This window comes from Lineus longissimus, chromosome 13 (assembly GCF_910592395.1).
Source record: "Lineus longissimus chromosome 13, tnLinLong1.2, whole genome shotgun sequence".
NCBI lineage: Eukaryota > Metazoa > Nemertea > Pilidiophora > Heteronemertea > Lineidae > Lineus > Lineus longissimus.
The window spans coordinates 2101730-2113115 of record NC_088320.1 but is presented as its reverse complement, the minus strand read 5'-3'; the positions used below and the strand labels follow the sequence as shown (position 1 = coordinate 2113115).

General features: G+C 41.3%; 1 protein-coding gene across 1 annotated transcript; it reads left to right on the top strand.

Annotated features, from left to right (window-relative positions):
* The first annotated feature begins 16 nt into the window (after positions 1–16).
* Positions 17–9464, top strand: LOC135498466 (dolichyl-diphosphooligosaccharide--protein glycosyltransferase subunit STT3B-like). The gene is made up of 17 exons (XM_064788741.1): positions 17–186; positions 709–817; positions 1643–1752; positions 1869–1957; positions 2076–2164; positions 2346–2411; positions 2664–2763; positions 2986–3084; positions 3434–3580; positions 3668–3871; positions 4113–4315; positions 4813–5000; positions 5113–5284; positions 5472–5645; positions 6056–6169; positions 6459–6656; positions 6843–9464. Exons 1-17 carry the CDS (start codon positions 17–19, stop codon positions 6918–6920), a joined length of 2310 nt encoding a protein of 769 aa, XP_064644811.1. The 3' UTR covers positions 6921–9464.
* The last annotated feature ends 1922 nt before the right edge of the window (positions 9465–11386 follow it).

Sequence of the window (11386 nt, the reverse complement as noted above, 5' to 3'; positions counted from 1 at the left end):
TAGTGTATGCATCAATATGGCGGACGCCGGTAGCAAGCATGATATTCGGGGTGCCCTCGCAAATCCTGGAGGTTGGACTAGTTTGCTGACATTTTTTATCCTCACACTAGCCTGCCTAGCTGGTTTCAGCGCTCGGCTTTTTGCTGTCATAAGATTTGAGAGCATAATCCACGAGTTCGATCCATGGTAAGACAAAAATTGATGAGGGAAAATTTCTCTGTCCACAGAATAGTGTCAGTGACTCACTGTACAAATGCACTACAAGTTGTACATACAATACATGTATGTAAATTTATACAGCGTGCATGCATATTGCATGAGGGCTTTCAAAATTCTCCCGATGAGTGAAACTAACGTGTTATTTTTTTGCTGATCCCAATGTGTTAAATCGCTAATAAAAATTTGGTAACTCGCCCTTTTGTTAACTTGGCATGTATGCTGTAGTGTAGGCCGCGGTTGCGTGGGAGTGTGGTTCACTGACTCCTTCCATCCCAGACGATTGTGATAGGCCTACTGATAGTGATAGTCTGATGTCCTGGCCTCCGCCTCTTGAAGCTGATAATTTGCTGTCTGAATAAGTGAATTGTTCAGTTGGCTTCTGCTTGAGTATGATAGGAGTAACTCGATCACTGACAGACTACTGTACATTTTGGCAACAATAGAAATTTTCCCCTACAGTAACAGTTGCTATAAATTTGTTATTTTTAGGTTCAACTATCGTGCCACGCATCACATGGTCACACATGGGTTTTACAACTTCTTGAATTGGTTCGATGAGAGAGCATGGTATCCACTGGGAAGAATTGTTGGCGGCACGGTAAGTCAGTTTGTGACAGGGCCAGATGTTGTAAAATTGATACAACTCAATGCAGCAATTGAATCAAAGTTTACACTGAGACTGATGAATAACTATTGGGAGTGATTTGATGTGCTATTTGCTTTTCGGGCTGTGTAATATCAATGGGCAGCATGGTAGTCCAGATGAGAAAGGTAACCAGGCCACTTTTACAGGGGGGGGGGGGCATTACAGACATTATACCTCCATCACCTCAGCTGTGACGCGAACAAAATATTATCAATTCCATTTTGCTGGCTGCAGTTAACAAAAAACAAGTCAGTTTGTTCAGCATTTGCATGTAAACACATCCATCATGTTCACAATGGAATTGATCTATTCCATGTTCAGAGCCCGAGGTGATTTGTCCTGATAGCTTATCATTGTTTGCGAGGCAAATTTGCTGTGTTGACTTATAGTGTTCTGAGTCCGCGGAGTCTGTCCACATTACAAAACCCTTTTGATCCTCGGAACTGTAATGGATGTATCATTAAAAAAAAGGCAAAAATCTTAAATAGATGATCATCATCATGAAAGCCTTATTTGTAGCATAGTGCTCATTATGAGCCAAATGAGATGGATGTTAAAATCAATACCAAACTAATTTACGCGACCTCCGGCCATGCCCTGCTTATAGATCTTTGTCATGTGTAATTAATTACATCGTTTGCATCATTGGATGCCAGGGCAACCTCAGTGAGGCTGAAAGAATTGATGACGGTTGTATTTTGTTTGGGAATGATAGTGCTATGGTGCAAATCTTATTGAATTTTATACTAATTAATCTTGTTTCGTTGTAATTTGCAGGTTTACCCCGGCTTGATGGTCACATCTGGGGCGATTCACTATGTTCTCGACCTTCTCAACATCCCTGTTCACATCCGAGACATCTGTGTATTCCTAGCTCCAATATTCAGGTGAGAATCATACTGTTGTATTCTTAAACAGCACTGGTCATAGGTCAGTAAACTTGCCATAAATAGTGTTCTGATCTTATCAAGATCAAAATGTAATTTTTTTCCTTCCCTTTCAGTGGTCTCACGGCCATCTCGACATACTTCTTGACAAAGGAGTTATGGAATTCTGGTGCTGGTCTATTCGCAGCTTGTTTCATTGCTATTGGTAAGTTTGAAAAAGGGTCAAACTTCTAAGACTTAAAAAATTTTAGTACGTGTTTGTCAAATCAAAAGGGAACCTTTCCCATCTCAGGTTATTGATCAATCTCTTTTTGTATTTTCAGTTCCGGGTTACATCAGTAGGTCGGTTGCTGGGAGCTACGACAACGAAGGCATTGCTATCTTTGCTCTCATGTTCACATACTATTTATGGGTGAGTAAAGCGTGTTCAATCAGGTTCTTCTATTTTCTGTGCCAGTTATAAAATATGATCTGTTAAATAACTGAAGTTCATGAGAGAAGCATTGCTGTGTTGAAAGGCCATTTAAAATGAATGTTTCTGTAACATAACTTGATATCCATATTAATCTAGTATCAAACTCTTTTATTTGCAGATAAAATCCATAAAGACTGGTTCTATATACTGGGGAGTCTTAACGTCTCTGTCCTATTTTTATATGGTAAGTTGAAACTCATTTTGGACTCGGTAACATAAAAGCTGAAGAGCGATTTCAAGGTGTGTGTAGAGGAGTGTTAACTTCGGCCCTTTTCTTAAAAAAGGTCTAAAACGTGTGCACCAACTTAGCCAGATTAGGCTATAAACAGAAGAACAATAGCTCTCATTGGATTGAGGTAGAGATTGGCTGTTTTGTATTTCCTGACCTCTGGTCAAAGTGTGATTTCCTAGTGACGCGTGTGACATTCTCTTTCAGGTATCAGCCTGGGGTGGCTATGTGTTCATCATCAACCTCATCCCTCTTCATGTATTTGTCCTTTTACTCATGCAGAGGTATTCTAGAAGGATTTACATAGGTGAGCTGAACAATCTGGGTAAAATCTACTGGGCCACATATTCAGCTAAGAACAGCTTATTCTAGGCACTGGATGAGTAATGACAAGTTTTGTTAATATATATGTTCAGCCCTAAGTCTCTAAGGGATCTTTGTAACCTTGACAAATCCATAGAATATCGTGAAACTTAAATATAGTGCTATCTCCTTTATAATAATGTTGTTCATCTTCTTTTTTTTCCAGCTTACACAACGTTTTATATCATGGGATTAGTGTTGTCAATGCAGATACCATTTGTTGGGTTTCAGCCACTCAGAACCAGTGAACACATGGCTGCCGCAGGTAAGTTTTCTTAAACTTCATAATTCACATTTGCTTCTGTGGGCCATTGCTGCTCGACACCACAGTTGAGTGATGTAAACCGTCAAATTTTGGCCTGACTGGTGTTTAAAACTGTATCACAAACTTGCGAGTACAGTAGAAGTTCTCTGTAGGGACACCCTTGGGACTAACAAGTGCTGTCCTTAGAAGAGAGGTGTCCTGATTACAGAAGTCAAATTGTATAGAAACGACCGATTCAGGACCAAAATCACTGTCCTTGACAAAGAGATTGTCCTGCTAACATGTTTCTGCTGAGAAAGGTTCCACTCTGTCTGGTTTCTGACAACTTTAAACGTTTTGCTTTTTTCAGGTGTGTTCGCCCTGTTGCAGGCCTACGGGGCATTGAAGTTCACTCAAGGATTCCTGTCCAAAAAAGAATTTAGAACGTTTTTCGTCACTGCCATAATTGGAGCTGCGGGCTTAGTGTTCCTTGCAGTTGTCGGTCTCACATATGCAGGTGAGTAGTGTTTTATGTATTTGCTCAAAATTCCTTTTTGAAATTTCTTTGGAATGTTATCTGACGTTGCCTTCACTTTCTCTGCAGGTTACGTAGCCCCCTGGAGTGGGCGCTTCTACTCCCTGTGGGACACCGGATACGCCAAGATTCACATTCCTATCATCGCGTCGGTGTCCGAACACCAGCCGACCACATGGGTGTCATTTTTCTTTGATCTGCACATCCTGATCTGCACGTTTCCTGCAGGTGTCTGGTTCTGCATCCGGGAAATCAACGATGAAAGAGTATTCAGTAAGATATTTTCTAATGCTCAGTGTTCTCCAAACCATTGCAAAATCAGGAGCATCCCTCTTGAAAATATTATAGATCTGTACATAGTCACTCTAAGGTGTGGTAGATGATACCCAAGCTTGGGGGTCTTATTGTGACCCGGGTGACCAAGAAACTGTGACCCTTGGAGTGGGAGTTGGATACTTAAACAAATTCAGCTATTGTTCAACTGTTTGCAATAAAAAGTTCCAATTTTTTTCAGTTGTGCTGTACGCAATCACTGCCTCGTATTTTGCCGGTGTGATGGTGCGACTCATGTTGACGTTGACCCCTGTGGTTTGCGTCCTATCGGCCATCGCATTCTCCAAGATCTTCACCATCTACTTGAAAGATGAACCGGTGGTGAAACCGACAGATGAGTTAGAGGAGAGCAAGGATGCGAAGAATGACAAATATTATGATAAGGTATATAAACGCAATGATGCAAATTCAATGTATTTTTGGCCTCTCAGGCCTTTCAATTACGTGGAGACCTCTACACCCTGTATTTTTTAGCCTATTTTGGGGGACATGTTTTTTTGCTTTTTAGCTTAATTTGGGGACATTTCATAGCGCCAATTTGCCTGAACAGCGACGTCATAAATCAAAGTTAGTGACTGATATCACCACATACACCTGAAAAATCATAATTTTAGAGTAAAACTATAAAATTAGGCCATTTGGATGAGATTTGGTTATGTTAGGGGTCAAAAAACGCTTCATATTATTAAAAAAAAAAAAAAAAAGTAGACCTAATTTGGGGACATCCTGTACGGCCTGCACCATTGTATGGTGTAGGAATCATGTAATTGAGAGGCCTGCCTCTGTGTCTGGGATCTTGACTACATCAAGATGCACTAACAAGCTATGCGATGAGAATACTATAAAATTACATTGACTGACAACATCTCCTTCTCCTCCAGGTCGGCAAGGCAAAGAAAATCAAAGAAGACAAACCTAAGGAGCAGGAGGCAATCGGCATGAATATCAAGAGTGTGGTTGTCATAGCAACACTGATGATGCTGATGCTGTTTGCGGTGCACTGTACCTGGGTGACCAGCAACGCCTATTCCAGTCCCAGTATTGTCTTAGCTTCTTATGGACATGACGGGTATGTATACGTGGACATAAGGAGCCGTTTACACGGGACTAAACTGATCTTGACTGATCTCAAATATTCCAGGGTTTGCATTATCATGAAAGACATTTCTACCTCTCTACAGGTCTCGCACGATTCTTGATGATTTCCGTGAGGCCTACTACTGGTTGCGACGGAACACCGATGATAAGGCCCGAGTCATGAGCTGGTGGGATTACGGTTACCAGATAGCTGGTATGGGGAATAAGACGACACTGGTTGATAACAACACTTGGAATAACAGTCATATTGCGTTGGTAAGGCTGATCAATTCATACTTTGCTGGTGTACAACATGCATCTTGTAGGCAAACTTTACCGAATTTTCTTTCGTTGGACACTTGAAACCAGAGACTTGGTTAATCTTTGCTCGGCTCTTAGAAAGTTGTTGATGCACATCAGTTGTGTGGTGTCGTGTTAAAGGCTTATATCTCCATGTTTGCAGGTTGGTAAGGCGATGTCCTCCAATGAGACAGAGGCCTATAAAATCATGCGAATGTTAGATGTGAATTACGTCCTGGTGATCTTTGGTGGTGTGATTGGCTACTCGGGTGATGACATTAACAAGTTCTTGTGGATGGTTAGGATTGCTGAGGGGGAACATCCCAAGGACATCAAGGTAGGCTGCAGTAAACATTGGTTCCGTAACCGTAGGCCGTGTATTCTTGGCCGTTCCTTGTGGTCTTGTAGCATTGGGTGATATGAATAAAGGCTAGCAAATGCTTTTACTTCAATTTTGTACAGAAAGGCCAAGTGTAAATGTACATGGAGTTTTAGATAAAAGCATTTACTACTCTTTATTCATATCACCCATTGTCTCCATACAGGTTGTTCTCTGTTAAGCCCATTGGGAACATCCAAAACATGTGAAGGGTTCATGTCTTATTGCCCATCTTCTGACCATCTGATGTGTTGGACTTGTTCTCAGTCAATGACCTCCCTTGTCCTCTAAACGAATTTTGAGTGGGAAAAAACCTCCTACCAATCATGACGAAACCATTTCTCAGTATTCTATTCTCACGTTTCCAGGAATCTGACTACTTCACCCAGCAAGGTGAATTCCGAGTGGATTCAGCCGGTTCACCAACCCTCCTCAACTGCTTGATGTATAAACTTAGTTACTTTAGATTTGGAGAGCTCCAGGTGAGATTGCTTTTCTTTCTTTGCTCGCTTTACTTCTGTCATTACAAACTGCTTTATTTCGTGAGCATTTCACATTGTCAAGTACAGTGGAACCTCCCTTAGCGGACACCTCTCTATAAAGGACAACCTCTCTATTAAGGACACTAGTTTTGGTCCCAAACTGGTTCTTTCCATTCAATTTGACCTCTCTAATCAGGACACCTCTCTATAAAGGACAGCATTTGGCAGTCCTGATGGTGTCTTTAATAGAGAGGTTCTACTGTATTCTGATTCTAAATCTTACTTTCAGCTTGACTTCCGAACCCCAGCTGGTTTCGATCGTACCAGAAACGTCGAGATCGGCAACAAAAATATCGCGTTGACACATTTGGAAGAGGCTTACACGACTGAACACTGGTTGGTGAGAATATACAAGGTGCTTGATCTACCCAACAAGGACAAGGTGTCGGCCCCGAAGAAGCCGGCGAGACGAATAGCATCGAGAAAGGTGAGTTCGATGGAGATGATCAGACGTGTTGAGCGCGCGTCAAGGTGCCTAACCGATCTTGATCAAATCCTGGTCTGATCTCGGCAATGCTTTGTCCTTCGAGCTTGACCTCTAATGATCTATTAGCTCATATATCTTGTGATCTATATCATCATGTGTCTCAATATATCGTGTTCCTTTTTCCAGACCCGGTCCAGAAAGAAAGGAGCTATCAAATACAAGCCAAAAATTATCAAGGGCAGGAAATCAAAAGCACGAAAATAAACGTTGGCAGAAATATATAAAGAGTAGATAGAACATTCTTGAGCAGTTATATGGGTTGTGCAAGTGTCAAGCCTGGTTTGGAGGAGACTTGACTAGAGCCTGGTATATGAATGTGACTGTGGAATACCTTTAATGTGAATTTCTTGTTTCTGTTCCATGTTATTGCATTTGAAAAGTAGTGGTACCAATGTACAGGGCGTGTCAAAGTAAAATGGTAGTTTTGTTCACCAACAAGAGTTCAAGATTTGGCCGATTGTTTTCTCATGGTAAATATTTGAAAAATGCATGTAATTCTTTTTTTGGCTACCATGCAAAATATGTGACTCGCTCTACCAAAACTAGGCGCTTGTCGCATCTGAACTCGACAGGTTGATACGGACTTGTTGTTCATTTCCCTATTGTAGACCTTTTGTGAAATCTATTACAAACTGATTTGGTCACATTTCACAAAAGGTCTACAATAGGGAAATGAACAACAAGTCCGTATCAACCTGTCAAGTTCAGATGCGACAAGCGCCTAGTTTTGGTAGAGCGGGTCACATATTTGCACTCCTGACATTGTATGTAAACGATTTACTTTGATGCACCTTTGAGAATTTGTAGGATAAATGAAAAACAGCGACGACCATGTAAAGATTATTACCCAATGTTAACTTTGTAATGTATGTTGCCATACATTTTGTACTTGACGACATGAACGGTTTCGTTATTCTGTAATTTTCTTATGATGCAACGAGGTAAATATGTGACCCGTCACAGCAAAACCAGGTGCATGTCGCTCTGAGCTTGGCAGCTTGAGACGGACTGTTTGATCAATTCTCTGTTGTCTGCCTTTTGTGAAATATGAGCACATCAATTTCTTCCATTATCTCCTGGTGTCACTTTGGCTCATCTTCTGTGCGACATGCGCCTGGTTTTGCTGTGACGGGTCACATATATCTAAATCTTTTCAACTGGCTATAAACAGTCATAGAGAAAGCTAGTTGTGAGTTACACGGAAGAAATCAAAAAAGTGGTCCCAGTCCAGCTTCTTCATCTCAAGTATTTCGTGATTTGGATTATAGGGGTGTTAGTCTGAGGCTCGTATTCTCTGAAATTCTGCATCTGTGTAGAGTTTCGTTCCTGTGACTCCGGGGATATTTTCTAAACTTGATACCAATCTTCATTGCATAAAATTACTACTTAAATCAAACTGCATAGTATTTTCTCTGAGTGGTCGTACTCAAATTGTGACTGTTGTATGTGTATGTAAAGGGTTGGGGAGAAATTAATGTTCCAGAACTTAAAATATTTAGATTATTTGTGTTTACTTGTAGAATCAAGTGCAGTAATTGGCTAGCTACCTTTGCTGGTACCCTGGCTAGACATTTCTCCTGTCATGGGAAACGCTTCGTTGTTGTGAGATTATGATTGTTCTGTTGCGCCTTAAGTCATGACGCCTTTCCCTTTATGCTGTGTTTTCTGTGTGCTGCTGTCACCGTGGTTACTGAACTGTGAAAATTGTTTTTGGTCCGAAAATTGAAAGCCAACTTGGAAGACGGTTGCCCCAAAAGGATGTGCAAATTTTTTTTCTAAAAACCCTGTATGTTATCATAAACAGAAATAAAAAAGTCATAGGCCTACTTAATTCATCCATGACAGAAAAAAAATTGTTTCAAAGTCACTGCTTTAGAGGTGAACTGTCAACTGTCTGCTGTAAACACCATTATTTTCACAGCCTATTACCATGTATGTCCATCTAACGAATCTCCTATTAGAAACCATTTACCATGTTGTGTCGCAATGATTACAATACTAGACATGTATATCTCCCTAAGCAGACACCTCTGTCTTTATGCAAGTATCAATTCGTGTCTTGTACCCCCCTCCTCAAGGGTACGACACCTTATCACCCTATAACGACATCTTAAGGCTCAAGCATCACCCTTTTTTCACCAATGCTACTTTTTCTTTCGTCAAGACATCACCATCAACAATATATCAGTTATCACCGTCATATAAAGTAACCGGACTAATTTTACTGGGTAAGGCTGTATGTTCGACAAGACATCGACACATTAGCATCCTTATTCTTTCCAGCTTCGCCAAATTTTCACTAAAGGAAAAATAAATACTACTCAAGCATCGGCAAAGATTAGTGGTGATAGCTTAATTACCCTTGAGGAGGGGGGTACAAGAAACGAATTGATACTTGCATTAATATCAAGGACAGCACCTCTCGGTCTCAAGAGTGGGTTCCACTGTAATTGTACAATTATCAAATAATGGTACATTCATTATGTACATGTACCAGTGGAGAGTTCATAAAAAGGTAGTGTATGTTATTAAAATGGCATTGGTAATCATGGTATTGGTATATTTACAAGGACCGTGTGTACCATTAGAGTTGACTTTATGCTTTAATGTTACCATCTCATTGGTACACACCATTATAGTGGACACATATTTGTACTATTAGAGTGCCCAAGAGTCAGTGGTGGTACTTCACAGAATGCATGTACATTTGAAATATTTTGTAAATATGGCAAGAAGACTAGCTTGAAACAGTGTATTGATTTATTTCTTCCATAACATCACGAGTTTGTCATCTTTGCGGCCTGGAGCAAGACACTCAACCCCCAATTGCTTCGTCCTTAGAATGAGACGAATAACTGAGGCCACTTGTAACTTGTGTTTTAACCAGAGCAAGCGAAATACCCCCATGAGCCAGAAACATGTGACAGGACCTCTGGCTGAGGATGGAGTCAAGGCCAAATTAAACACGGCATCCGACCAGTTGCACGTTAAGACGCTTATCCCATCGATCCTGGTCGACGAAATTTTCTCAATCCGTCCTGACTTTGTTTGGGGATCAGGTTGTGACAATATTGTCTCTCGTACACGTCCCGTGGTGACTGGAACTGTGATGGGGACATGTTCAGGTTGTGACAGTACCGTGAATATACGACGATATTGCGACATGCAGAAGAATATGCCTGTAGATACCATGTCACAACCAATCTGATGACAGTAGCTGCTACAATGTCCAAGATCTGAATATTAGTTACCAGCCGGCTTCACTCGTCCTAGACACTGTCACAACCAAACTGATGACAGTAGCTGTTACAATTCTGATTTTACCACGGCGAATCCAAGAAGTTTTTCGTTATAGGCCCTTGTGCCTGCGGTATAGAAGAGACGGCAAAGAACGTTGTACCTGTCTTCACAAGCATGGTGAGATGATAGCTAAGCCTCATGAAACAGCGTCGGCATCACTGGCACCGGCACATATCGTACCATCCTGAGACACAGGGTTTTGGTACTCCGACATCGTGTAGAATAAAGAGGATCCCAAACTTACAGCGTCAAGGAGAAATCGACATTCGACCACGCCCATCCCGAATTTGGCGAAAAGAGAGTAATTTTCAAACATTTCCCAAGTACGAAAGGGTTAAAGACAAGAATCAATCTCTCTCATCTGTGTCTTTGATCGATTCATTTTGATTGACTGTGACAACACATGTCTATCATTGTCTTTACATCGAGACATCACTGTCGACTGACAGTTTTTCTAAATACTATACCCAATGACAGTCCGTGCAACTGGGCAACCATGCAGCTCGCATATACCGCTGGGATTTTTTAACGCTCAGCCTCTCGATATCTACTTTGTTGCTCCGAGTAAAAAACCTGAATCTCAGGGTGGCTTTAAATTTGCGCCAGGCTGTCCATTGATTCGAGTTTTGATTCCAGACCTGAGTTCTAAAGTGTCACAGGGCAGGTCGTCTCGCATACGACCAGTGCACTTCGGGCGCAGAGGACCGGCCTCGTCCTCAATCGTGGGGACGATCAGGATGTTAAAGTTATCAGGATGTTTAAGTTATACTTCACAATGGACTGCATACGACTGTAACGACGGACTGCTTTGTGTTTCCGATGCTACGTACCTCGGACTCAATCAACGTCTCGCAATAGAAGTCAGATCAAGTTACCGATCGTTTAACGGTACTAAAATAGAGGCGTTTGGAGTGAGTTGATGATGATACCAGCGGCGGGAAAAAGGTTAGTCTATGTTCTATAAAACTGATTTCTACGTTTCCCAAATGTGATCGATCACTGGCCTTGATCGGTTTGCATGTGCGATGGGGGTAGCCGTGGGATCTTTTGGCTTTAATCTGTCTGTCCCGAGTTCCATGCGTTCTTGTGGGGTCTAAATGGCAGGTCTATGGGTTTTAAACGGAAAGTAATTAGGCATTTCGATGTTACTGCCTCTCCAAATTACGTTTTTACAATATTTGAGATTGTCTTCTTTTCAGATTCTGTGATGTTTGGGGGCCAGCGAAGATGACTGACAACTTGTATACTTCCGAGTCATCTTGTATTCCAATAACGTTTACCTTTATTCATTTTACATGTAAATGCCTGTCTCCACATCAGCACTTCACGCGGCGTTTATCGCCCATGTAACTATATATATTTAGTTCCTC

Bases quoted from the DNA above. Each gene is read 5' to 3' on its own strand.
- LOC135498466 (XM_064788741.1), top strand. From the start codon at position 17: ATGGCGGACGCCGGTAGCAAGCATGATATTCGGGGTGCCCTCGCAAAT. The intron at 2,165-2,345 runs GTGAGTAAAGCG...TTTTATTTGCAG, and splicing joins TGTTCACATACTATTTATGG to ATAAAATCCATAAAGACTGG. The intron at 4,316-4,812 runs GTATATAAACGC...CTTCTCCTCCAG, and splicing joins ATGACAAATATTATGATAAG to GTCGGCAAGGCAAAGAAAAT.